The 27,995-nt window shown below is 40.1% G+C and overlaps 1 protein-coding gene across 2 annotated transcripts in view; it reads right to left on the reverse strand.

Annotated features, from left to right (window-relative positions):
* LOC148332203 (alpha-1,6-mannosylglycoprotein 6-beta-N-acetylglucosaminyltransferase B-like) overlaps positions 1 to 27,995 on the reverse strand; it is an 82,511-nt gene that overhangs the window by 53,015 nt on the left and 1,501 nt on the right. The window contains exons 2-3 of one of the 2 annotated variants that reach the window (XM_088303566.1): positions 23,219 to 23,331; positions 3,654 to 3,804 (exon numbers count right to left, since the gene is read on the reverse strand). In XM_088303566.1, coding sequence (XP_088159692.1) covers positions 3,654 to 3,804; positions 23,219 to 23,331 — 264 coding nt within the window. The remainder of the gene's footprint in view (positions 1 to 3,653; positions 3,805 to 23,218; positions 23,332 to 27,995) is intronic. The other variant, XM_088303567.1, reaches the window with a different exon arrangement.

Genomic DNA, 27,995 nt, shown 5'->3' on the forward strand with positions numbered 1-27,995 from the left:
TGTGATTTTTTTTTGGGGGGGGGATTATCTGTCATTCAAACTGAGAAAAAAAAACGCAGAGTCAAACTTGTCAGATCAGACTCAAGCTTCTTCGAAATGTGGATAAAGAAAAAAATCTGAAACATATTGGATATCTACCCATGTGACTGAGTCATAAACACAAAGATCAAATACCAATATCTTACCAAACAACACTTGCTGTAAATTTAAACTACTAAAGCACAGACCATTAAATATGAATTCCATTTGCTCCATCAGCGATGCGTCTGTCAATAAATAAACTGAATATGGGCCCATGGCTCCTGGCTAAACACGATTTAATGTTGAATATTTGTGTTATGCATGCTTGCTATCGTGTTAACACAGCCTGTTATTGACCCTCGTGGAGTTATTTATGTAAAATGTGCATTTGGGTTGTTTGGTCAGTGTAAACAGCCATACTGGACCTTATTAAGCTCTATATAGAATATAAATATGAAATGGGAATTGGTTACTCAAACCTGCATTGAAAATTCATTTTAAAAGGGAAGTCACCCCCCAAAAAATCTTAAAAAGAAACATGTTCTAATCCAAACACGGCATTCTGATTTATTTTGTGTTTGTGGAATATGACTTAAGCAGTAAAATCCCCCCATTTTTTGTTCAGGGGGCAGCCATTTTGCCACTTGCAGTGGAGTGAAAATGACATCACAGTTGCTAAGTGCTCAGCTAACAACCAATCATGGCTCAGCTTTAGAAAACAGGTGAGCCGTGATTGGCCGTTACCTGAGCAACTGTGATGTCATTTGCTGTCGACAGAAAATGGCAAAACAACCGCCGCCCTAAAATGGACAAAAACGGGTGGATTTTACAGCTTGACTCATATTCCATAAACACGATATTAATCAGAATGCCCTGTTTCGACGAGTGGAGGCGCATAGAACATATTGTAAAAAAAAAAAAATAATTAAGCAAACTCACATTCAAAGCAGGAACACTATGACTAATATGTCATTAATTTTTGTCAAATGCTCGACAGTTATATGATGATGACAGTTTGAACCTGTAACATTCCCAGTTATAGTAAGAACAATTGTTTCAAAATACAAACATATTGGGGGGTGTCGACGTTGGACCCCGCAAATGATTACGTAACTTTAAGACATTCCAGACATTCCAACTTCTAAATTCTGTCACATCTAATTACACATAGACCTTTCTATGAAATTACAATTTAGTTGACCTAAGATGAAACCTGATGTGTTGAGAAGCAGTATTTACCAACCCCATTAAAAAGATGATTGACACCCAATATTGATTTGGTGCGTTTGACCCCAACTACAAATCACCACAAACCTTTTTTAACTCATTCACACTTGCCTGGCCAAGTCAAAAACTGCATATTGATTCCTTTTAACAGTTCTGTGTGCACTCAGTGACAATAAGCACACTTCCACATCCATGGTCGAAGAGCAACTGTGCTTCCTCCGCATTAAATAGTCCATTACTAGACATTGATTGCAGTTAACACCAATGCCAGACTGTATTAATTGCTCCATTCTTCCGTTCTAGTACCTCTGTGCCGATGTGAAGCTGAAAGCTTATCCAAGATCACTTAACAAGGTTTGGGGATGTGTCAGCATGTAACACATCGGTACTCATGCACAGGATTTAGGCGCTTTAAATGTAAAAGAGCGTGCGGAATTATGTGACAAGAGAATGCGGCAAGCAAAAGCAGATGGGATCAGGTCAAAAATATTGTTCAAGCCCCTGCTCTATTGCCACCGTTTTAATTGTATTGTTGATGCTTTTCTTTGTTTTTTTTTTTCTTTTTTACATTATACTTACTGCAGTGCCCTTGCACGAGGGCAAGGAGAGCCAAAATGGCACCTTTCAGCCATTTAATGAATGTCATGAGAACAATAAAACACTTATGCAGAAGCTGCTGTAAGCCACAGATCTCACACGTGTACTCGCCGATGTTAGATGCCGCCCAACCAGGCCCCGCTTCTTAACTCATTCACTGACAGCCCGGGTAAAACAAATGTACTTTTTGACTTCTATATCCGTCAATGGCAATGAATGAGGTAAAGGGGGAGAAGTAAAGTGTCATATTTGGTTTTATTTAAACTGCAACATGATAAATAAAATAATCAGCACTCTCGGACCCACGTTGTACCTCAAATTTTACACAGAAAAAAAAATAAATAAATAATCACAAATTAATTCTCTTCAATCAATGCAAAGTATGGTTGTTTCTTTTTCAGCCAAGATACGTCTTCCTTCGAGGCATGTCATGTATGACAGCTATAGTTATTACTTATCGTCATTTTCAAGTTCTGTTTACTTTATTGATCTCAGAGACAGGAAAAAATTATGCTCACACCGCCACCTAAACCATCTCTAAACACGCCATCATGGCATCCACACAAATACTCATCAGATCAACTCACATTGCCCTACCAAAACATCCATCCTGTCATAAACATTGATTCAGTAACAAATTCCAAAACTATCACAAGCATTGCTCCACTGACTCGCGTAAATCCATATAATGTCTGGAGTAATAAATATCCATTCACTTCCCTGTACAAGACCCTCAATTTTATTTCTAGCGGTTAAGGAGCTTGCTTTAAACAAGAACAAAGAAATGTAATGTGCTTTTGTAAGCGAAGCCTATATGTCTTCTCCTAGAATAAAAAATAAAATGGGACAAATTCACAGTTTAAATCATGAGTACTGTTTGATAAAACAGCATTTGACTATGTATTGACTTGGCTCAGTCGTTGTTATATACCGGTAACTTGAAGAGAAAAGATAAAGTGGCATTCGACTGGGGTGCACCAGTGTTGCTTACAGACTCATAAAACAGAGCGGAATTAAAAAGGAGATAAAAAGGAGTGGTACCACCGGACTAAAAAGGGTAAACATTTAACTGAACTGATTTCTTAAAAAGAATGTGCGGCTGGGTGAGATGAAAAGTAATGCTAAATCCAGCCGGGTTTTTCGAGGTGCTTTAAGGTGAGGTGCATTACAGTTGCTATGGCACCACTTGTGCTCTGATTTTTGGTATAGGCAAAATATTCTTCAAGCGCTGCTTTCTCTGTGATATGAAGCTTCGCTAAAATGAGCTTCTCTTGTGATTTAAAATCTTTTGAAGTCATGGTCGATAATCTTTTTCCTCTTGGCTTTAACCTTTTTGGGTAATTGAATTGCAATGAAACCCCCCACCCCCCCAAATCTTGGTGCTGTATAAGTGTTTATAAAGAGCTGGAATAATTTCTGCAATGCCAGCGACAGCAAAAGATTTTAAATTTAAAAGCAGGCAGTCAGTCAACAGGGCTTGTTGCGATACTATCCAGATTGAATTCACATATCTGGGTGGCATTTATTGAAAGTGGATGATGCAAATGTGAAATGTCCTTGACTAGCATGAAGGAAATGAGATTGCTAACAGAAGATGTAAAAAGGGTGCATTTTATTTTTTTACATTATTGCAATAGCTCGACATAATGTTTAGTGTACTTGGCTGAGACAAGAAACCAAATTTTGGAAATTTGGGGTTCAGTTCCATTCATGTCATCAAAGAAAAGAAACGGCATGACGTCTGATTGCCTCATTCAAAATCATTGCAAAAAAACAGCGCTTGGAGGGGGGGGGGGGGGTTAGCTTACTTGTTGATTGCAGAGCTGAGCTCATCCAGGCGTCGCGTATCGGCGGCGGTGGCGTTGTCCAGCTTGGCCAGGCTGTCCATTCGCTTCAGAATCACCTCCAGCATGTCACTGATCTTCCTCAGCACACCGCGTGACTCCACACCTCCCAGCACTGTGAAAACACAGAGACATGAAGATGCAAAAGGAAGGAAGACAACACCAGACCTCCTGGCTATTGTTTTATCTTTTCACAAAGACTTGAATTCAAATTGTTCACCTGCATATCTACAGCCACAACTGTCATTTCCTGTGCACGCAGAATGAACAAAAAAAAAAATCCTTCCCAGTGTTGTATGTAACATGTCATTTAATGGCCACTGTCCTCATCCGACATCCACTCTAGTGTGATATCTGGATATGAGCTTACCGTCATCCTTTGATATCAAGATGAGGTTTGTATGAGTATGAGTTATGGAGTGCCAAGAATTAATTATGTGGAGACTGTGTGCAAAAGCCAATTATTTCCATCACCTCACATTGCACAGCGGGGTACTCTGGAGTGTGAGGAGTGGATTTCTTTGTAATTCTGGGTGCAAACTGGGATAAACGCTCTGGTTGCTGGGATAGAAAAGTGGAGTCTGGACACAAGTCCTGTGTAGAAGACAGCACGGGAATAAAAAAAAAAAAAAAGAAGGCGTTGGAAATGCTGGTTAGTACTATTACCGAGTTGCAACCGTTCAAGGTCAGTGGGGCTATAATTTAAGTCATAATGAGTGAGAAAAGAAAGGTGTGGACACCAACTGAGCACATTTTACGGTGGAAGTTTAAAAAGGTTAAACGAAATTTGGTCAACGACGGTGGCCGACTCCCCCTTTCTTTCAGAAATGATGGTAAATTAAAAACAAGCTTATGTGTAATAATTAAAAAAGGGTGGTAAAAAAAAAAAAAAAAAAAAAAAACAATTAGCATGATACACACCAAACTGTGATTATTATTATTATTATTATTATTGGATATTCTTTCTCCTATTTTTAAGCACTAATGGTTAATATTAAATGTATTTTATTACCACAGCATCTCTGTATAGATGTGCTACTTCATCATCTGAACCAAAGTGGAGGGAAAAAAAATTCAATTTGGGTTTCAAATGGATCATTTGTGATACTAGTCCTCAAACCTTTTTAACAGACCTCATATGATAAAGCAGCAATGTGTTTACTTAGAATATCTGATTTTTCAGGCCCATTACATTAGATTTATATTTACGCTAATAAATGATGTCAAATAAAAGCTTTCGTATTCTTTATGTAGATGCCATCAAGAAACTAAAGTGGCAGAGAATCACAAAAGAAGAACCCAATTAAAAGTGATCTATTGTGACAAATATTTATGGTGAGGCATTTTGTTAAGCTGGAGAGGTTTATTGCTCAGATTTTTTGGCTTCAGTTGTAATATTTATAATCACATAGCGTATGCGACGGTTCAAAATTAAAATTTCCATGTTAAAATTGCTTCTCTTAATGGATGCATACATCAATAAAAGAATTCCCCTCCAGTTCCATTTTTGCTGGAATGTCACCTTTAACCAGCAGAAAATTAGTGGGGAAAAAAATGAAATTGGATGGATGGTTTTGATGTCTCACTTCACTCCAATTTATCAAATATTTAATTAAAGCAGCACTGCAAGGTGTTTGCATTTTACTCAGGAACCAATCTGCTCGAATTTAAATGTAGAATATTTAGAGGAGAAAGCTGTTGGCATTGTATTTTATGCCCTTTTTTTTTTTGCAAGGGCGAAAATAAGTCTGCATGCATATGCACACACAAACATGCAGCTAAAGTATGCAGTGGTCTGTTTTCTCCATCATATTGGATTGAATATTTAGAGTCTCTGCACATTGCATGGCTCCAAAAGCCTGTAAAGCGTGAAAGGGACACTTTTAGTGTGTCGAAATGGGCGACTGAAGTGAAAAGGGCTGTTTATTTGAGCACATTCTACAGTCTACATTACGGTACTCTCGGCTCGCAAATGTCGCCACAATGGGAGTTTATCAACATTTTCATAGAGACCTGAGGTTGCTTGAAAGGCATAATATAAATGGAATATATCCATCCATTTTCTGATCCGCTTTTCCTCACAAGGGTCACGGGGGTGCTGGAGCCAATCCCAGCTGCCATCGGGCAGTAGGCGGGGGACACCCTGAACTGGTTGCCAGCCAATCGCAGGGCACACACAGACGAAGAACCACTTGCGCTCACACTCCCACCGAGGGCCAATTTAGAGTGCCAAATCAACTTAGCATGCATGTTTTTGGAATGTGGGAGGAAACCGGAGTACCCGTAGAAAGCCCACGTGGGCACGGGCAGAACATGCAAACTCCACATAGGAAGGCCGGAATCAAACCCTGCACCTTTGTACTGTCAGGCGGATGTGCTAACCAGTTATTCACCATGCCATCCATGGGATATAATAATAATAAAAATAATAATATACATAATTAATGTATTATTATCAACAATATTTCTCACTTGGGCAGCAAGGTGGGTAACTGGTTAGCACGATGGCCTCACATTGCAGAGGTTGTGGGTTCGATTCTGGCTCCGGCCTTCCTGTGTAGCATTTGCATGTTCTCCCCGTGCCTACGTGGGTTTCCTCTCCGTACCCCGGTTTCCTCCCACATTCCGAAAACATGCATGGCAGATTGATCACCCTACATTGTCCCTAGGTATTAGTGTGAGCGCAGATGGTTGCTCGTCTCTGTGTGCCCTGCAATTGGCTGGCATCCAGTTCAGGGTGTACCCCGCCTACTGCCTGAAGATAAGTGGGATAGGCTCCAGCACCCCCTGTGGCCCCTGAGAGGAGAAGAGGTACAGTTAATGAATGGATTCCTATTTCCTCGACAGTCAATCAAGAAAATGCAGTGAAATGTCTATTGCTAGTTCAAGTGCTCTGTCACAAATTAAAGCGCGTTCCAAAATGTGTGCTCTATATTGAAGCAAATGGAAAAGGGACACAGGTGACAGAAAGTAGAAACTAAACCAAATTCTGCTGAAACACTAAAGTTTGTTCAGCGGCGTTTATTTTTAGATTTGCATAGAGTACTGAATTGCCTTTACACTTTCGAAATACTCATCAAATGCTTCAAGATGCCCTAAAATAGTTTGAAACATGAAATTTAAGGAGGGGGAAAACACTATCAGTGATGGATGAGTGAGACGGCACTTCGTAAAAAGCTTCCACTAAGAAAGAAAAAAGAAAAGCTAAATCTTCTTGAAGCAAACATTCAAAAATTGGTATGCGAGGAAGCTCGGAGCATCAACCTGCGAGTGACTTACTCTGACAACGTGCATGTGTATATACACACGCACACACACCCACGCGCAAGCCACAACAGGATGGTGTTTTGATCTGCCGGGGGCGTGTTTGCATATTCATGTGATGAGAAAGCCATTTGTGAAGTGATGAATACTGACAGGACCGCCTGCTCGACAGGAGTCGACGCCTCTAAATTAACCGGCGAGCGGCGTCATTTTGTCTTTGCAACTTCCAACTGTGAATCAGAGAAGGCGGCTATATATCTGCAAAATCCCTTTCCCTATTTCCATTATTCATAGCTAGTTCTGAGAATAGCCGTTGTAGCCCCGTTCAGATTGTAAATGTATTTGAACACCATCATAAACTGTATAAAAAAAAAAAAACGTGCCTTTTATAGTGTTTGTGTGTTATGCGCCTTTAAGAGGCAAGTCTACTTGGGAGTGTCTCGGGGTGAGCTGTGGTCGAGAGATGAGTGTCATCTGTGTTTTACGGCTCTCCTGGCATTCAACAAGCCTCTGAAAATTGAATTTATTTTCCCACATGCATATAAATGCATTACAGAAAGCAATCATGATATTACTTAAACGTGGGTTTTCTTGATCATTCTGCCTTGGTCAAATAATATTCAAAGGTGTGTTAATTAGTGTTTGTCAAGTTTGTGTTACACCATGGTGAAAAGGTCTACACTGTAAATCCTATAAAAAAAAAAAAAAACTGATTTCCACAATATAGCAGGAATTTCTGCAACAGACTGACAACAATCAACAAATAAATCAGCGCCCACCAACGATGAACCGAGATAAAGTGAGAGAACATTGTAAAGTGCTCGGCGTAAAAGGACAAAATCCAAAGAACAACTCCACTCTCAGCACACAGAGACGTAATGGCCCGACTACCGCTCCAATCTCCACAGCAACTCATCTCATCTGCACACCAACACAATTACCACAAATTGCATTCGCTTTAATTATTATGGCGCAGGAGCTCCACTGTTCATTAGCTAAAGAACAGCAGGAGTGGGTGAATATATTCCTCTTTTTTTTTTTTCTTTATTTTCTGCACAAATGGCTTTAGGCAAATGAAAATGTTGCCGTTAACGCCAGCAGTCGCTGAAAGACACATGCGGGTTTCTAATAGAAGATATCAAAGACCAACCATAAGGAAAGGATCAGTGAGAAAATGGCGACCAATTGGTGACTAAATAAAGAGTTTGCCATTGCTGCAACCTATTTTCAGTTCGTATTTCAATTTTTAATTTGTTATTTTAGTTGTTTACCATTTAAGGGATAAGGGACAAATTGATCACTTTTTTCTGGTGCAAACCATTTGATGAGTTTGTTAACTTGGTGCCTGGTTTCTTATTACACAGTATATTTAAAAAAAAAAAAAAAAAAAAAAAAAAACAAATACAAAAAAAAACAAGCCTATCATTTTTTTATAACAATCCAGTCCCAAAAAATGTAGACAGGAAAATGTCTGTGTTGTAGAATAGTCCGTGAAAATCCAAAAGAACAAGAAGGTGCCTCTGTTGATCGCCTTATGAACAAACAATCTTCTAGACAACAAACAAATGCAAGTGTAGCTAACTGGGACATCTTGATCAAATTATCTTCCTTCATCAAATTAACAAGAATAATTAGTTCTTGAGCTCATCCATACTAACTTCATTGTTAGGTCACCATGACGTCGCTGAGGGACAAACGTTCATTGGTTCATTCGATCAAAGTCGCATCATAACGCCACCATGACAATTCAGTCTTTATTTGGATTGTCATTCGGCTCGACCATAATATCCGTTTCAAACCAAAATATATATTCTAAACTAGCATAAAACTCTATTGCATTTGGACTCGGGTCTTGGCAAAACTATGACAAGATAGCGCAGAGACTATTTCAGACGGATGTTTGCAAACGCTGGCAATGCCGCGTTTATGAACAAATGCCCTCCTGACTGTTGGCAAGCTCTTTCTATTCAACACACACACTTTTGAGTCAAGCCGACAGGCCTGACGGACACGAGCCTTGACCCTCATTAGCAAGTCCACCAGCAAGTGAGGTTGACGTCTCTGCGCTTACCGCCTCTGGCCACAACGATGCTGACAGAAGCGGAGCTGCGGGGCCTCCTTCCATCCAAGACCACATCAATGCATGTTAGCGCTGGCACAAAGACAACTTTGGTGTGTTTCCAGAAAAGGTACGCACGCGATTATGCGGTTGAAGCTAAACGAGATAAGGTGCAATTTAATGAGAATAGCATCATCGTCATTACTATGGCAACCCCAAATCACTCCCTTTTAGTCTGGCTGTTATATAGCAATAATGATTTTGTGTGCGGTATTTTCTCGTGATCAGAAGACTGCCTTTTATGATCAATGGAATTGGATTGCAAGAGGAAGGAGCTGAATGAAGGACAATGCAAGCGAAAGAGGGACAAAGCAATAAATGTGGCTTCAAATAAAATCATTTTAAATGGTCATTGAGGTGTACTTTGGAAATTCATTACTTAATAGAATGTGTAGAATGTCTGAAAAGAGAGAGGCAATTTAATTTGAAATCAATGGCAATGTCTTTTTTTGTCTCTTTGCAACAATACTGATATCAGTCCATCTACTGTCGATACAGTTGAAGTTACATTTTTTCCTTCAATATTTCCTGACATTTCATTGACATTTCAATGGCAACTCCAACACAAACCCACCATAGATTTATCATTCACGCTCACGACAACACATTTTGTCCCAGGCAGTCCAATCCAAAGTAATCACCAAAGTTTAATCCATGTCTTTAATCATTCCTTTCATACTTTGTCCGCATTTCCATCCTTAATGATGTGCACATGAAATTCTTCACAATTTCAACTAATTTTGCACTCGTTCCTGCCCACCCGTCCGAAGTGTTGGTCTGTGGTACAAATTAATTATCATCCGTCCAAGCTTTGCTCTGTGAATGGAGCTTTAGCGAAAGTAGTAACTGGCAAGGTTATTTATTTATTTATTTATTTTACCCCTGAGGTGCACTTTGGCGCTCAGGCAAACCCCCCCTCATGGGGTGATTTACTTTTGAGTCACAATTATTGAAGCAAATTGTGGCTAAAGTTACACGTGAGAATAGTAAAATGTTCAACTCAGAATGGAGATATGATGAGTAAAATTTGATGCGCTTAGTGCAAACGTGTTTATACAAGCCCTACTTTAAATTTTTTCTTCTTGTGCTTTCTCTTAGGAGATGATCAGCCTTCTTTTGGTTTTATTCAAAAAAGCATTTACAGGTGCATAAATGGCCATGAAGGGAAAAAGACTCATGCATAGTAGTGATTCCATTAATATTTTGTATCCAAGGTTTGACAAATCTACAGTTGACGAAAGCCTTGGAAATGGAACACGCGCACACGCACACACATACACTTTTGTATCATGCGAGCAATACTAGTTCTTCACAGCGATGTCGACTTGCAATAGTCATATGAATATACATTGGATTACAGTTGCTATGGCTGTCATGTTTATTAATATCCGTTAAGATTAAGTGGGTCGGTTCGGAAATCCTGGAATCCAATAGGAGCATCACCCATAGCGTGAATAAAATCCTAGCAAATGTCAGAGGAATCAAGATGAGGGTAATAAGTGAAATGGCTCCGTAAGGATGGGAAGTAAAGGGTAAGGAGTCTCCGATTCTGGCCGATAGCCAGAAAAATACCAAGTTGCCATCATAAAATAAAATAAAAGGGAAACTTTTCCCACATTGGAATGAATTGGAGTTATTGTAGTCACTTCATCATGGAGGAGGAAGGGATTTGTGGCATCAGTATGAAGACCTAAAAACATCTGCCGCAGTTAGTTTGTTATTGTTAGGATAAAGGTGTGGCATCTTTTGTGATTGACATGCACCTGCATACAATGCACATGCTTATTCAATCTCACGCTAGAGTAAATTATTTATCAATTCCCTTGTGCTGAGCATGGCATTCTTGTAAAATATTGATGGTCAGATACAAGGCATTGGTCGTGTGTCCTTCTATGTCCAAAGACTATGAATATATAATGTAATATTATTTACGCTGTACGTTTCCGGCTCTTAAGGATAGATTGACCGGGTTCAATCGGAATGTATCGTCTGCAACATCTCCCGCCTCTTGCTCATCATTTTGCTTTTGAATAGAATCCGTTTAAAGACCATATACATCATTTTCACTCACACTCTTTTGCTTTGCTGTATTAGCTATAAACGTTTACGTTGTTTTCTCCTTCAAAGTGCTTCAATTGCTCCAGAGTGGGTTTCAGAAGCTCTTTGATTACCATACATTGCTAATTTAGTCATTTTCCATCTGGTTTTGGGCATGAGTCACGGATAAGAAGGATTCTAATCGTGGTCCCTTAAGGCTATGTCCACAATACACTATTTCTTGCCCATATGATATATGACGATTTTTTTCAAATCCGACCAAGGCCTCTTTCATATGTGAAAGTCGGATTTGTATTTGACTGTGTCAGCAGTATGAAAACTCATCCGTACACATCTGACCTAAATGTCATCAAAAGCCAAATTTCTGCTACTCACAATTGTACTGCATATGCAGTTATCTATAGTGACAGTGTTAAGTTTCTTATTTGCATTTAATTCAACACCACCTGAAACATGAAGCATAAAGTGGACGCTTGTGGTTATAGAAATTATTCATTGACGCAGACAGTTCAGACTTATAATGCAATTATGTAATGTCATCTTTTGGAGACGTCATATATTTTTCTGTAATCACGTTAACGGACCACCCGGAAATGTAATTAATTGAGAGCTTTAGAATTATATATTCTTTGTGTCAAGTGAATATTATTAATACACCATTTATTTCTTCAACAGTGACTTTTTTTTCCATAAACTACATGAAGTGACGATTTGAACGTTGTACTCATCAACAGCTTCTTGACATCAGCAGATGTGTGACAAGTAGCTAATATCAAAGCTGTTGCTATGATTACAATGGTCACATGATTGTTGGACGCACTGGAGGGTGTGACATGCAAGTGAAGTGTTTACTCTGTGTAGCAGATGGAAGACAATTGAAGGGTGGAGCGGGAAACGAGGGATGCCGAGAGGCTGATAGTAATTTCAAGTGACTGAGTGATGAGAGCAGTGTGCTTTTGGGTTTTGTACACACACACACACACACATCTCCATTTAGATTGGCAGCCTGGTGTTTTTCCCGTGCTTTTATATTGGTAAGAGAACATCTCTGGTGCTTTAAACAGAGTTTTCTCTTCTTTTCCCAGCAATCACTTCTGACATTGTCATCTACTCTTGGTGCCGTCAAAACATTAGCCGTTTGCTAGCTTGTCTTAGCTTCCATTGTTGTTTTTCATGGCAGTGTGATTGAAACAAAAGAACAGAAAGATACAAAGCCAACAGTTGGAAATTAACTTTTTTCCACTTAAGATTTATTAGATTCAAATTCATATTGATACATTACATCGGGGGGGGGGAGTTCAAAACAATTATTTTTGCTGTACTAAGGGATTTTAATTACCATTGTCTGAACTTGGATATGTCCGATTGTTGCATGGCAGTGAACTAAAGCTGCTGGGGGATGGCTAGTTACCTCAGTAAAAAAAAAAAAAAAAAAAAAAAAGTTATTATATTTTGTTTTCTCTTTTGAGGCATTACCTGCAATCGGAGGGTTTCTGTTGTTACCCTCAATGACACGTGCGCCACCCGCTTCAGATTTAAAGGGTTGCCTTCCCCACACGGCTTGTTTCAGCTCATTATGTGACGTTCGTTTAGCTTTGTGTTTTGTTGGATGCGCCTAACCTTTTTGACACTGGGCAGCGAATGTCACTCCAGAATGACTTAATGGTGCTGAGATGTCATCAAAGCCAGCACAGATTCAAGACACCCTGAAGTAGCAAAGCAGTTCCAGTACATAACAGACTCTGCTCCAAACTTCACTGAAGGAACAGCGTTCTGTTATTTGCGTTTTACTTCATTGTTGCATTAGTAGAAAGAACTGAAGCGACTTGCTAAAAAGCTCCAGTTTTGTCGCTGTCCAAAATACATCCCCACAGAAGCTTTGTGGCTTGCCAATAGAATCTGATTCAATTTCTAGTCTCTATCTGTAACTTCACATTTGCCTATTTGGGTCATGGACCAAGCCAAACAATATGACAGATTCTCACGGACAGATATTTTAGGACCGCTTTACAGTTCAAAGTGTTGGACTAATGTACAAAGAAAAGACAGCGGAATGATCCAAATATTTGGAGCAAATTGAAGATTATGATTGAATAAGAAGTCATAATATAGCTTTCAATGAGAACCTTGATTGCAATACCATGTTGCTTCCCCTACTCTGACATCCATAATATTTATGTAAATTGCCAAAAACACACCTGAAGTTGAATCTAAACAATTGGACCCTTCCTAATTTTAGTCCCAAAAGGTGACTTCAGTTCTACATTTTTGATGTGGAGCCTCTCCTCCCCCTTTGTTCACTGGTTGGTTTGTTCGCAGGGGAAGGTCACATGGGGGTTTTTATTGTTGGCAGGTGTGACGAGTGAATGGCCATTTTACATGATCATCAGAAGCCACTTTTCTTATCGGGTGAGTTTCTTTGGAGGGACGAGATGTGGGAGATGTCTTGACGCTGTTATAAGTAAGTTGCACATACGCTTATAAGTACGATTTGTGTAGGTGTTGACTTGTGTGTCGAGGTTTACTGTATTCCTCAACAACGCTGAGTTTTGCCTCCCGTATTTATTCTTTATCTTTAACTTTCACTAATGCAAGCATGACGTATGGTGGCCTTAACCAGTCAGAAAGGTACATAAACCTGACTTGACCTGGGCGTTAGAAATTGAAGTGGAACATGTACTTTTCAAAATGACGGCAGTAATACAGCGCAGGCTATTACGGGTAACTAAAGGCTGATGTGAGAAATACAAGTACAAGCTAGCATGAATAAATCATGTTAGCGGCAGTGATTTGGCTTGGTGGCACAGTTAATGGCACACATTGTATTCACTGCATCCAAAAGTGTTCTGCTGCCTAAGAAGGCTACAGTGCTATTTCCGGAAATGCTCCGTGGAGAAAGTGAAAATGACTCTCGGGGCACATGTGGGGTAAACAAAGAATGAGGGAGGAGGGTGGGGGAAGAAATTGCTGTAAAATGACTTAGCGCTGCTCACTTTGCATTTTTCACAGTTCAATAGACTTGTCTTTGATTTCTGCATGCTGCGGCATTAAGATTTTCACTCATTATTTTTATCTCTTCATCTTTCTTTCCCTCCCTGTTATTTTTCCCATCCATCTCTTCTCGGTCCGTGCTTTGAGGGCTGTAAAGTCTGTAGTGCTCACTAAAAGTACAACAATACATATATCACTGCTTGTGATTAACAACTGAATGCAAATGAGCTGATTTCTTTTTTTTTTGGGGTCAAGTGTGTGCATCAGCCAGTACAAAGTGGATTTTCCAATTAATCTACAGTTCTAGCTTTAAAACTTTTTTTTTTCAATACTACCTTTCACTTGTCCTTGCTGCACTTGTTTTGGCATTGCAAATAATACAAACTGGTGCATTTTTATATTTATTTTTTTGTCCAAGTGGTCCTGATGCCATCAGTATACAAACTTTTTTTCAGCCGGACGGAAGGACAAGCTGCAAGTGCGTCTTTATCATGATCCAGGAAAATAACCAGCTTACGGCAGAGGGGACGATGAGCTGGTGGCATGTAAGACGATACCGGGAAGGTCATTTAGACAGCAGATTACAGTACACTTACGCAGTCACCTTCAGAGATCACATAACCATAATACCGTATAATGTGCTGTGGAGAAACTTCTCATTCGCGGGTAATGAGACTTGGGTCAGAACAATGGCTCTGACAACTTGGAAATTGGGTCAGCATTCTCATTAATATGTATTGGAGTTAAGAGTAGGCTAAACCAGTGCAAAGCTGTGAGGGACAATTAAAAATGAGGATGGTGATGCTTTACTGGCGCAGTGGATATCCAACGATAAACTTGTAACGCTACAATTTTTAGCTATGCGTTTTCCGGCATATACTGTGAAAAGCTCGTAGGTGAGCAGATATAACTGCCATTTAAAATAAACATCTCTCCTTGTTACTACTTGGTTCTGAAACTGAGCAGACAAAAAAAAACTCAGTGATGACAGGCACCTATTCTCCTTGTTTGAGGAAAATAACGGTGTTTTCCGCAGAAGAAACTATTCTAATAAATCCACAATAGTCAAAATCCAGTTGGCTAAATTGGCCATTTCTTTACTAGAAATGCAGAGTTTTGAATGACCACATTGTAAGCTACCAGCCAGCCTCCAAATAAAGTTGTATTATATTGTAATTGTTTGATAATGATGACAAAATCTATTTTGGAGTTTATTTAAGATAGTGAACCATAATCTTTAAAATCCAGTCAGTCACTCTTCTCACAAATGTACACGGCACTGAGGGGATATAATTAAAACTCTTCCATGCAAAAAAATGTATCATATTGCAGCAGTCCGACAACTATAATTTATGTAAAGTACATTCAAGAACAAAAAGGCAAGATTTGCTGCTGTGTCTGACAGGCAGTCAATGTAATGCGCAATAACATTTGCCTTTTACAGTGCTAAGTGGCCTCTAAACTGCTGACACACACATACACACATCTGGCAGAACATGCCGCTGACATTGACGGGTCAAAACGGAGCTTGTTTTAATCTCCATTCGTAAAAAGGAAATCTGTTTTGTCATGTTTAATCACCAAGTCATTGCTTCACATTACTTCATTTGTGCCGATCTAAAAGTAGCTCACTCAACAGCTGGTTGGTTGGTTGCTCGCCAAGCCCAACTGTTCAGAAACATTATCTCCTTCGCCATGTTCAAACTTCATGTCAGCACCATTTTCTCCTCAATCGTCGTCCAGTGCTCTCACCTCTTCCTAATGTGTTGGCATGGCTGATTATGTCAACGTGCGGGCGATTACCAGAGTGATTTTTGGCACTCATTGAGTTGCCCTTCTAACTCTATTCTGCTTCAAAGATGCCGTACAAGAACCAATGTGCGCAATTTCAACTACAAAGCCACGATGTATTGACTGTGTGCTCTTGGCCTTTTATTAATTAATTACTGAATTTATTTATTTATTTTGCAATAGCACAGGCTGATAATTGATTCCACAAACCTCAAAAAGGCAAAGTGGAAAACAACGCTCTATTGATCTTGCAACATCATTAACGTAGTTTTAAGGCCTGATTTGCTAGAAGGTTTGCACGTGCAAAATCAGGCTCAAACTGGCGGACTAACCGGGCGTACTCAAAATTCTGTGAGTTTCATGTTCTTGGAGGACTATATGCAAATGGAATCATTCAGCACGGGAAATGCGACAGTCTACTCAGCAATGCGGTATTGGAGCTTCTGAATCATTTAAGGTCTTAGAAACAGTCACAAGAAGGAGTCATGCCATAATCACAAACATTTCTTTGCATCAATGTTATTTTGGTGCATTTCGATGAAACGTTATGCAGGTTGAGGAGATCCTCCCACACAAACATGGAAAGTTACTTTTCATTTGGTTTTACTTATCAAAGCTATCAATTTATTTTCTGTGACTCATTTATGCGTGTTTGCTTTTTCCAATTTCATTAGTTCATTTTATGTTTGCAGCAATTTGGCGACAACTAATGGGATCTTGGGAAGGATTTACAAAGCTGCAGTATGTCATATCTATTTTCTATGAGAAAATGTGATTTCAAAAAAATGACCAGCGTCCTCTGCAAAGGTTTTACTCAATTTTAGATGTTGACAGCATTTCACTTGAGGAACGCCATGCCCTCTTTAATGAAAAACAACTAAATAAAGTCAAATCTGTTTTTTTACATTCCTCCACCCACGCAGGTTACGTAAATATTTCTAGCTCTGCTCATAACGCAGTAGGATTTGCAGTCATCATCAGCTACAAATCTGCCAAATATGCAAGTCCGTAGCTTGCGGGCCAATTAACACTGCAGAACATAATTTTTTTTGTGTTTCAATGCAGACGAACTCATGGCATAGCTCATTTCATCTGCATAGCCGCATTTGTGCAGGGGTTTAAATCACAACTCATTAACACTTTCTATTAGCCACCACTTGCACCAAAGCTGACGTTGACATTAATGATGAGCATTTGCAATTGCAGCGTCAGGGCCAAGCGTCAATTGCAGTCCCTCTGATCCATTTTTACAAGCCCAATTTGGTTGTCTTTTTGCATGTTTTGTATAGCGCACCTCATGTGTGTCATGCCCTCGTTCAGGCAGAAAATAACAAGTACAACCAACATACAGTAACCCATTAGCTTGTTGGCCCTCAGTGGGTGAGGTTATCAGGAAGCACATATACATGCACTAACACATGCACGCGCACGTACGCACACACACACACCCACACACATACAGACAGTCCCGAGGCTATGAGTGCACTGATAAAGTGTACTCCCAGAGTGACTTGCGATGCACCTTACACCAGCGACGTGTAGAAGATTGTCATGCCACATTTGTTCTACATGAAGTGATGTGGAGGAAACATCACTGCGGGGAGTTTGTGATGGAGATGAACTGCCAGCTCGGGAGGAAAAAAAAAAAACATGAAAGCAGGCCACAGATTAAGGCAGCAGGATGCGCTCGACTGGTTCACTGCATGATGATGTTCTTGGGGGGGTTGACCCAAACGGAAAACGACAAAAAAGGCACTCTGTCGAGAGAGGACCTATGCCAAAGTGAAAAGACTGCGGTTAGCGACGCAAAGGATTCCTGTCATCGTTAAATGTAGAAAAGTGTGTGTTCAGCAAACACTCAATATTTTAAATGTTGGAGATACCACAAACGAGAAAAAATGTGTGTCTTTGGTGTGAACTCGCATGTGAAAAAGAGCAAATCAACTAAATGATGGCGCATGTCTAAAAAAAAATATATCTCTTATAAAGGCACCACTGTATTTTTTGTTTGCACTTCACTTTTTCTCCCACCTGTGCAGCACCCCTTACTCATACGCATTGTCCTGCCTCCAAAGGCAGCAAACTGCCAGGTCCACTTTGTCCTTCAGTCTTTGTCTGCGCTGTTTATGCAAAACACCAACACGGGGGGAAAAAAAAGCTGAGAAAATGCCAGCTTTAACAGCCAGTGAACATCAACCAACAAACTAACAATGCTAAACCTCTCTGCTGTCATGCTTGACGAAGGTAAATAACCTATGTGCCGTTAGTGAATGAGTCAACTCAATGTAGGGGTCTTCTTAGGACATGGATGAGCAAAGTAAAACGTAGGCACGAGTCTTCCTCTGACTAATGTGAAGAAAGCCGAAACAGTACTGGACCGAATTTAATGCAAGTCTGATCATCGCATGGCAACATTTACAAACGCAATGTTCACCTCTTGGCCATCTATTCCCCATTTCGTAAATGACAGCAGCATTTTCAAGCTGGTGGCTGTTAGACCTGCGCAGCTCCAAAATAAGAAAAGAAATCGTGAGAGTGGAAAATAAAATTAGATTCTCCTTCCCATCAGGGAGGCACAGAGAGTTATGAAGCCTTGGGTCTTAAAGCTAGAACAAACAGCGTTGCAAGAGTCAAGCTGAGGCTAAAAGGGATTGTCGTGGCTTCTTGTTATGATAATAAACTGACTGCATCGTATGAACAAGCTCCATAGGGAGAGCCTTTGATCAAGCTAACGTCTCCCTTGTGTCGGATTCATTTTAATGTGGAGATAAAATGCGTACCTTTCATGCCGACGCCTTTTCATCTGTGGACTCTGTGAGAAATATAACCCCAAGAAATCTAATTATTTTTCTTAATCACAGATGTGCACAAAAACAGGCTGGCAATCTGTTTTAGACTTTGGCCTCAGTCCCCAAACCACCACCACCAATGAACCCGTGTCACTTCACAGCCCATGATGAGTTTGAGAGTTACTGAGGAGGGACAGGGATTTGAGAAGATGGAAGCCGATAATTCAGGGAAGTGAGAGGCGGCAATGGGATTCAGCTAATACTCAAACAAGCGCTCGGCTTTGCAGAGCAGCTCATACTACGGTGATAAGCCCCACACAAATGGAGACTTTATTCTGCGAAGAGAAGGTTAAAACCCGGAGTAAAAATATCTCATAACATCAAGAACGATGGTAATGCTGCAACAAACTCATAAAATCTAGCAGACGTGTCACACTGAATACGAGATTGTTGCTACTGAAATGCACTATTCTATCGAAACTACAACCTTGGAAGTACTACACTGGATGCTTGACTGTCAAATGCACGTAGGTCACTGAATGTGGAATGCGACCAAAAGGTTCCGGAAAATATATCTTAAAGGACTTTTCCACAATTAAAAATCAGTCCCTCAATAAAATGTGAGCACCACGATTAAAGACCACAACAATAAACAATTTACAGCGCACTCATCACAGTCTTGAAACAGCCCTTTTAAGGGCAGTCTGAGGAGCGCAGCTTTGCATTACCAAGACTATAGAACAGGCGTGGGTAAACTACGGCCCGTTTTAATCCGACCCGCCGAACTTGAAAAAAATTAAATGCATAAACCTTGTTAATGTTTTATTTTCAAAATACTGTGGTTTTTCAAATACATGTATTGTTTTAATGCTTTTTGTTCACTTTCATTTAAAATTAAATGTATTTTTTTCTCGGATGAGGTGAGGGTACCAAAACACTGCATCCATTTGCTCCTGGTCCGGCCCCTGTGTCAAATTTTAGAACCCATTGTGGCCCCCCCCAATCAAAAAGTTTCCCCACCTCTGCTATAGAATGTGAATCCTAGGAGAAACACGGCCGGCGTGAGCAGTGTTGGGGGTACCGCATTGCAAAAATTACACGGTATATTAATATAACACATTTTGGTAGCAACCAAGTAATATAACGGGTTGCACTCATTTTTTTTGTAATATCATTACAGTTACTGAGTCAGTTAGGGTCCAGAAATTTGTGACTATAATAATATTGCAAAACATTTGAGTATATGAGATATATATATATATATATATATATATATATATATATATATAATTAAATAAACTTCAGTATGAGTTTAAGGTGTGAGGTAAGCATGACCCACTGTATTTTGAGTAATAAATCTATTTTAAGAATACTAATGTTGGGTTTTTTAACGCAAAGCCCTAACAACAAAAATGCTTTTGTTCGGTAATCGCTGATATTCTTCGGGAATGACGTCACTCGCAGAACCACAAGCTGCCAGTGCCCATATACTGCATTGTTTATTGTCCGATGTGCTGCCATTGGTTTTGCGTTTTGCAGCGAAATGCTTCAGCTCTGTGTGGTGATGCATTGTTCGTTATCATATCATGCATGGGTTGTCTTGCTATTGACTGTGCTCGTGACTACCACATTGTTACGTTATATATTTTATGTGCCAGTTGTCCGAGGCTAAAACTGTTCACCACTAATCTGCGTATCCAACAACACTGCAGCTCTCGGCTTCCACATTGTCGCATTCCGGTATAATCAACAAAGAATCATTGAGTAGCTGCCAAGTCACGGGTGGAGAAACTTCACAATAGGGACGGACACGATCTGAAAGGGTTGCTTCAAGATCCTGTTACTTGCTTGTGTAATTTCACACTTGATAGGAGGCTGTTTGACTCGGGAGGCCCAAATATGTACAGGACATATGAGCAATTAAAGACACATTTCTATTATATGTACTTTTTAGAATAACAGGAACACAATTCTGTAAAAACTTCATTGCTCCTGGAATCAAAAATTTCTTTCTGTATGTTTTGCTTTTTTTGAGACACTCGTCTTACTTTTCAAACAGCAAGCAACATATCCAAGGCAAAAATAAGAGACTGAAAGTAGTTTTTGTAAATGCACAATGTTTGTTGGTGAACAACTAGGAAAATTCTATTAATTGTTAAAAAAATAAATAAAAGATGTTTTTTTTAGATGGGAATATCATCACTAGCGCCAGCGACACCTTCACCAGCGTTAATGATGATAAAAAGTGAATAGGTCATCGAAAAATGATTGCTATGTTGCTTTGTTATGGTTTCAGCTAACAGAAATGACATCCTCAAAGACGTACAGTGCATTATTTAAGAAGAGTTTTCCAAACAGCTGTCAAACTTTTAAAAGGATGACAGCTAATCCGGAATGTACACAAGAACGGAGAAAAAAAATTTCCGCGAGAAAACAATGACATCTCCTCTGGGCTTAGAGCAAAGCTCAAAAGCAAACAAGTCATATAAATCTGTCTAAAATGAAGGAGCTCAGCTTGAAAAAGTGCAGACTGATTTGGAAAAGTACGTAGTAATCTCCTTTGTATTACATGGAAGACGTGACAAACATGACATGCAAACACGGAGTGACCCTGCAGGTGCTGAGCGAAGGCTTAATGAAAGGACCAGTTGTTTTTCAGCGAGCAGATGGATCGGCCTCCGGGCCTGCGCCGTCTCAATCTTGTCCCACATTGCTGCCATTGCCCCTTTTAACACCAGTTTCCTGCCAGCTCATCACAAACGCAGATAAGCACATGCTCTGAATGGGCAGGGAGTCGCAAAACCCGCGTGGTCGATCTGCACGGGCACGCGTAAAAAGGCTCAACTGGCAGGGCATTCACATAAAACGCATCCTCCGTGCTCAAAGGAAGGCACATTTTCCTGCAATATATGATGCGGACATCATTGACAGGCACACCACATGGTGAAATCCTTTGGGGAAGCACGGTTGGACGTTATGCAATTTTAATGGGCTAGCTCCAAATTCCTGCCCAGGCTGCACGGCACAAGTAGTTGATTAATCGAGCACGTACAGCCCATTCTTATCCTAAACTCTCACAAACTTGCATTACCTACAGTTGTTGCAAACTCAGTAATCCCAAAGCAAATCCTCCTGTCCCATTATCTTTCAAATACAGACACATAAACAGAGCAGATTTTTTTTAGTTTTTTTTTTAGACTGTCTGCAGAGTGGAGCACAATTTGTCTTGTGTTTAATGAGCATAGGGAATGAGCGCCATCAATACAGCCATCTCAGCAGTGCAATCACTCTACTTGTTTGTCGACCGACTCCCACCAATGCTCGCACCTGACAACAGGCACGAACGGTTAGCCGCGAAAGCTAGCATTTTTTTTTTGCCATGAAGCGACATCCCCTGAATCGCTCAAACCTATAACAATTGTCTCTCCAAAGGCTGCAGTGCCACATATTTGAGTTCACTGCCACATGATGATGCTTGTTGGCTGGCTGAGAGAGGTTCTGGGACATCACAGTGTAACCACTTTTTTGGGTAAATATTTAAAAAAAAATGTAAATGAAATCCATCCGTGAGACATCTTTCTTTGCAAATATGTGCAAATGTGTTTTTATGGATACATTTAGCTGTTTAATCCGTATTGTATTTCAAGATCAGCATAGTTTTTGCTATAGAATCTTCTTTAATCCTGCTTTGTACGCCTACAGAAAATAATAGTATTTAAATTCATTTTAGGATATACACGTTTGGACAATGGATTCATTTCCATTCATTTCTCAGGGGAAAAATGATTTGAGATACAAGTATGGTCACAGATTCAATTAAACTTGTATCTCTAGGCACCACTGTGCAGGCAATGTTCGAGTTAATCGAATTAACGAGTGTTGAGTAGCATTGATATTTAATACGTCTGCATGCAATGCACTAACATTTATTGTGGCTGCCACGCAGTTCTGAGGTCAGACAATCAAAAATGTTAAACGTGCTCAGTAATTCTGAACGCAAATCCTTGTGTGTGTGAGATCAACACCGAGCTGGGCTGACCCATAGACTCCGTGACAGGAATGAGAAAGTAACCTGAAGCTCACGTTGTTACCAAACACAACTACAGTCTACGGAAAAGTGTTTGTACAACGCGTCTCACAAGTCATTCACAACAATAAGAATGACAAGGAGAAGAGTTAGCAACGCCAACATCATAACAGGACAAGCTAAGCGTCTATGCTTTCTTTTTCTCCTTTTTATCTTCTTGCAGTCTGAATGCCTTGTGGCGCCATGCTCCCTCTCACTAGTCAGTGTTGGAGCTAAGGCATACATAGTTCGGAATGTGGTGTGGCGTGAAGGTCATCTTTAGTACACCACAGGTATTAGACCAGTAATAACACAAATGGTAAATGTTAAGAATCATTATCATGCAGCCCTCTTTAATAATACTACATCATAGTCATGTTTAGTGCAGCGTTAGCAAGAAGGACAGGGAGCATTTTAAGCACACGCACGCACAGAAAGCACATGTCGGTACCTTCTGTACGGATGGTGAAGGGGGAGTCCCCCAGTCTCTTGGCGGAGAATTGCCCCCCCAGAGAAGTCATTAGAAAGCACAGGCTGAAGAAGCCTATTCCCACCACGAATATCCTGCAACACACAAAAGTGCAGGGAAGGAGGGAAGTGTTAAAAGGAGTGAATTGAGTTCCATGTGAGACAGCAGGAAAGTATGTGTTAAGCAATTTGTCAGAACGAGGAGATGGCCAAGTCATTTAGAAGCAGGGGAATTGTAATTGGGAGAATATAGGCAGGTGAATTGTTTTGGGTTAGGTTGCCAAGGCAACGATTGACGTGACAAGGTCAGTGGAAACAGTGAAAAGCAGCACTATAATGATCACACAAGTAGAGGAACACTCAATTTACACTTTTTACTACACACACTACAATTTGCTTAAGAAAAGGGCAAACGCCAACAATATGTTGTGTATGTCGCCAAGGAACGGCGAGAGAGAAATAAAAAAGTGCGCAATCGCGTTCTTACAGTGTTGTATGGATGCAGCAACATTAAATCATGTTGGGCCGGTATATTTCATCTTACTGTAATAACACTGAGGGACACAAATACCAGGTAGTCGTAGCTTACATTTACCGAGCCATGCATGGAAGAGGTGAGGTTGTGCGGCATAGCTCACAAGACTTCGACTAGCCTGCCAGCTGCTATCCTAAATATGCGCACTAAACATTTGCTTCCTTGCAATCATGAATGTACAATTGGATGTGCAAAATAACTTTGGATTATGGGCCATATGCTTTGTTTATTTTCTGATGCACATGGGTGGCTAAATGTACATGTACAAATACTGAACAAGTACATATTAATATTGGTGCTGTTCTAAAAAGAAAAAAAAAAAAGTGAATTTCAGTATTCACTTAAGCCACCCTGAAAAATGCTATTTATTAAATTCATTTTTTAACATTTGTCTGCTCCACTACACCAATCCACTGTCTGTGTTGTGCCCAAAAACAAAACAAAAAAAAACATTCATAAGAGATTGTTCACATTTTCAAATGCTCACGTTTACTTCCTAAGAAATCACAACACCCACAACTGGTGAACCACTCCTAGAACCGGTCCTTCAAGTCTTTTGTTGTTGGTCAAAAAAAAAAAGAATTTATATTAAGTGCTAAACTTCACCCCCTTGCACAAAGGTGGCATCTCACCTCTGTTGCGGCTCATGCTTCCACCGAAGCTGTAAAGCTGGCGAATAAACTTTATTCCCTCTTTCCGCGTTGGTGGCCTTTATAAACATCACCACAAGGAGAAAAAGTTTTCTTTTACAGGTGGTGTAAAAAAAGGGCCACCAAGTCCTGGAAACTAGGGCAATAATGGGCTCTTAACACACTCTTAGCGGCATCAGCTGTTGCGCTTTGCATAGAAGACATCTATTAGTGACACACCGCTACAGACTCACTGGCTTTTGTGCAAAAACGTGTGTTTCATAAAATCTCATGGGGGGGGGGGGGGGAATTGAGACAGCAGTGTGTGCATTCTCCCTTGTTAAGACAGCCCAGAGAGATTCACATTTGACTTAAAAGAGACTAAAGGCAGGTGTTTTGTGTCGGTATAAATCCTGACCCAGTTAAGCTACTGTTGTCAAAAGGATAACGATCAACGGATTGTCTTAGTATTCTCCAAAAGTATTTGGGAAGTAGAGAGGGGGTGGGTGTCTGATTATAATCCAGTCGACAAAACAGCAATTGGCTTTCATGATTTACAAGGCAGGCCACAGCATAAAAATGCAAGACTTACTGCTGACAGATGCATGATAATTAAGACACTTGACTCTGGAACAAATTTTATCTGCGGTTCAGAATCAGTATCAGAATTAAGAGATTGTCCTTCACAAGTGACCTTTGTATCGGATAAATGAACGGACACAACATACGCATTTATGATTCGTAAGCGCACAAGGAATGCCCAATGCTAGCTCGAAAGTCACAAAACTTACTGATCTGGCTCAGCCAAAGGGATGAAGAAGATAACGAATGATGGGTGAGGGACGAGACTCTTGGTTTTACGAGCCTAATATTACAAGTTGGGCCAGGTCGTAAAAATCCTTAAAGTAAGTGTTCATTTTAACTGAAAATAAAAGGTAGGTAAGCTTTAAATTGTTGGATGGAGAAGTGTGGGCGGCATAGTGGGCAAGTGGTTAACACGTCTGCCTCACAGGTCCGTCTGAGGTTCAGGGCATGATTTAATGTGGAGATTGGACATTCTTCTAGGGCACCTGGCATTCCAAAACATGCATGCGGGGTTGATTGAAGATTTAGTTGTCCAAAGGTATGTATGTGAGAGAGAATGGTTTCTTGTGTGCCCTGTGATTGCCCTGCAATGAATCCAGGGTTCAAAATATTACATTGATTGAATTATTGAACATATCAAATACATCACAAGACATGGTAGTAAAATCAAAGAGAAAAAAATATCTATACATATCTTAGTTCAAAATAATTTGTATGTTCAAAAGGAGTAGTAAAAAGTAACGACCTATAATTAAATTACAATTGCGGAATTACAGCCGTAAATCCAGTCAAACCAATCTGTTGTGAGATGTTGTCACCCTGATTGCCAATCACTACGGAGTTGATTTTGCACAACTGTCCATCTCACAATGTACTCAGCAACCAGACCATTTCCTATGTCACATCATATTAGATCCAATTCCTGTTCTACGGTGACCGTCACACTCATTAGGTGACCAGTCCAAGGTATAGAGCGCCTCCGGCTCCCCACAACCCTTCACAGGAGAAGTGTCATAGAAAAGTGACGGATTCATGAAATGCAAAACACACAAGTCCTAATTCTATAGTAAGAATCTCAACTATATATGTGTGTGTTTTTCTTGTACATGCATTTATGTGTTTTAATTTGTTTTCTAATTAAGCACTAATTCATATTACACCGTATGGAAAGCGCTTTGCTACAGCTCCAGCTGTTGTGAAATGCACAATCTATAAATAAAGTTGTATTGTAATTTATTATATTCCAACTATTGATCTAGCTCTTTCCTAAAAATAAGGGATCAATGCCAAAATATGCATTTTTGTACATGTCTTGTTCTTATCAAGGTGCGATGAGAAGTACTTTATTTGAAAACCTTTATTGTTTCTAACTTCTATACAACTTACAGACCAAAAAATAAATAAATATGGGTCACAGGGTGACTGAATTCTATAGATCCACACTGAACTATGGTTGCGTAAATCTATTGGATGTATTTATAGTTTAGAGAACCTCCAGTGATACTGTGCGCATACATTTGCTATGAGACAGGACACCGGAAAACAGATTATTTAATCAAATGCAAAGGGCTTTGTTCGAGCTGCAGCTGTTGTGAAAGCGCTATATAAATAAAGATATATTGTCTGGTATAAAATTCGTCACACTGAAAGTGTTCATTTTCCACAGAGTGTTGTTTTAAATGATCACCAATTACAGTTAAAGACAGACTAGAGCAAGATTTAAAAGTTATTTCATTCGTCTACGTGAGCATCTCCAAGGCAGTGCATTTGGATGTTGGGAAGCGCAACAAGGAGGTCGATATGAAGTGTAAAGAGGCATAAAATCTATTTAGCCGGCGCGAGGGCAGAGGGTCTGCCCCGCAGCCGTCCTACAGTGATCGTCATACCCTCTGATTATTTATTCAGCTGTTTTGCAAAGGGCTGTTAGGTGGGTGACGCGGGAGGATTAGTTCTTGCCCCTCTTGTACTGACGAGCCTTTAATTAACAGGCTTAAAAGTAAATGCTCTGCTCGCTTTAATTGGATCAGAAGAGGAGATGCGCTATCGGCTAATTGGCTCTCTCAAACATATACACCTATCTGATTTGGTCTCTCTGCAGATGATTTGGAAAAATAGAAGAATTACGCCAGTTCTGGGGGAGGTGCCGGCGTTCTCCGACAAAGTTTAACTGGCACCGGTAATCGGCCTTCTGGGAGTTCTTTTGGGAGTGTGGCAACTTCTGCTTGAGATAGTGTGGAGATGTTGAAGTTAACGGCATTTTTTGTGAGCCGAGTTTGTTTGGTCAAATTTCAGAAAGAAGCCACTTTATCCGGTCATAAACTGCAAATCAAATATAAAAAATGATAATAAAAAGAAAAGGAGCTGGCAGAATGCAACATATTTTTACAACACAAGCAGTTATTTGTAAAACAGCAACAAAAACCCTCTTGTTTGTGTGCAAACAATTTTCAGGCACATGTTGATATTGAAGCTACCCATGCAGCAAGTGTAACGTCAGGGGCTTGTTTCATCACTCGCTCCATTGCTGCTAAACAATATGCTACTGACTCCACTATAACACTTCTGCTTGGGGGGAAACATCTGCTAGCCTTGGTGGTGACAACTGACGCAGCCCAACTCAGTTTTTGGTTCTTGAGCCGCTACTGCGCGTCACGCGTGATTGGGAAGAGGGAACCAACGTGAGCTCAATTCTTGGGGTGCCAGCTTGACAACTAAATTTGAGTAGACAATCGTGGCAACAAGTCATGATGATCTGTTTGGTATGCAAGAGGAGGGATCAGACTACAATCATCATGCCGAAGGGAAGGAGCTGTACACTGCAAATTAGTCACTTTTTCCCCTTATCTAGCCATATTTCTCCTCAAAGTGACAAAGGTTTTTTTTTTTTTTGTTTTGTTTTTTTTTTATCCACAGTTGCAGCACAACCTCACCTTGCATGCGTTCGTAATATATGCCAGATTTATTGTGGCTGTATGCAGCAGTCACTTGTTGCTGCTCTAATGACAACATTG

This window comes from Idiotropiscis lumnitzeri, chromosome 8 (assembly GCF_059441095.1).
Source record: "Idiotropiscis lumnitzeri isolate Australia: NSW breed Sydney's pygmy pipehorse chromosome 8, RoL_Ilum_1.0, whole genome shotgun sequence".
Classification (NCBI taxonomy): Eukaryota; Metazoa; Chordata; class Actinopteri; order Syngnathiformes; family Syngnathidae; genus Idiotropiscis; species Idiotropiscis lumnitzeri.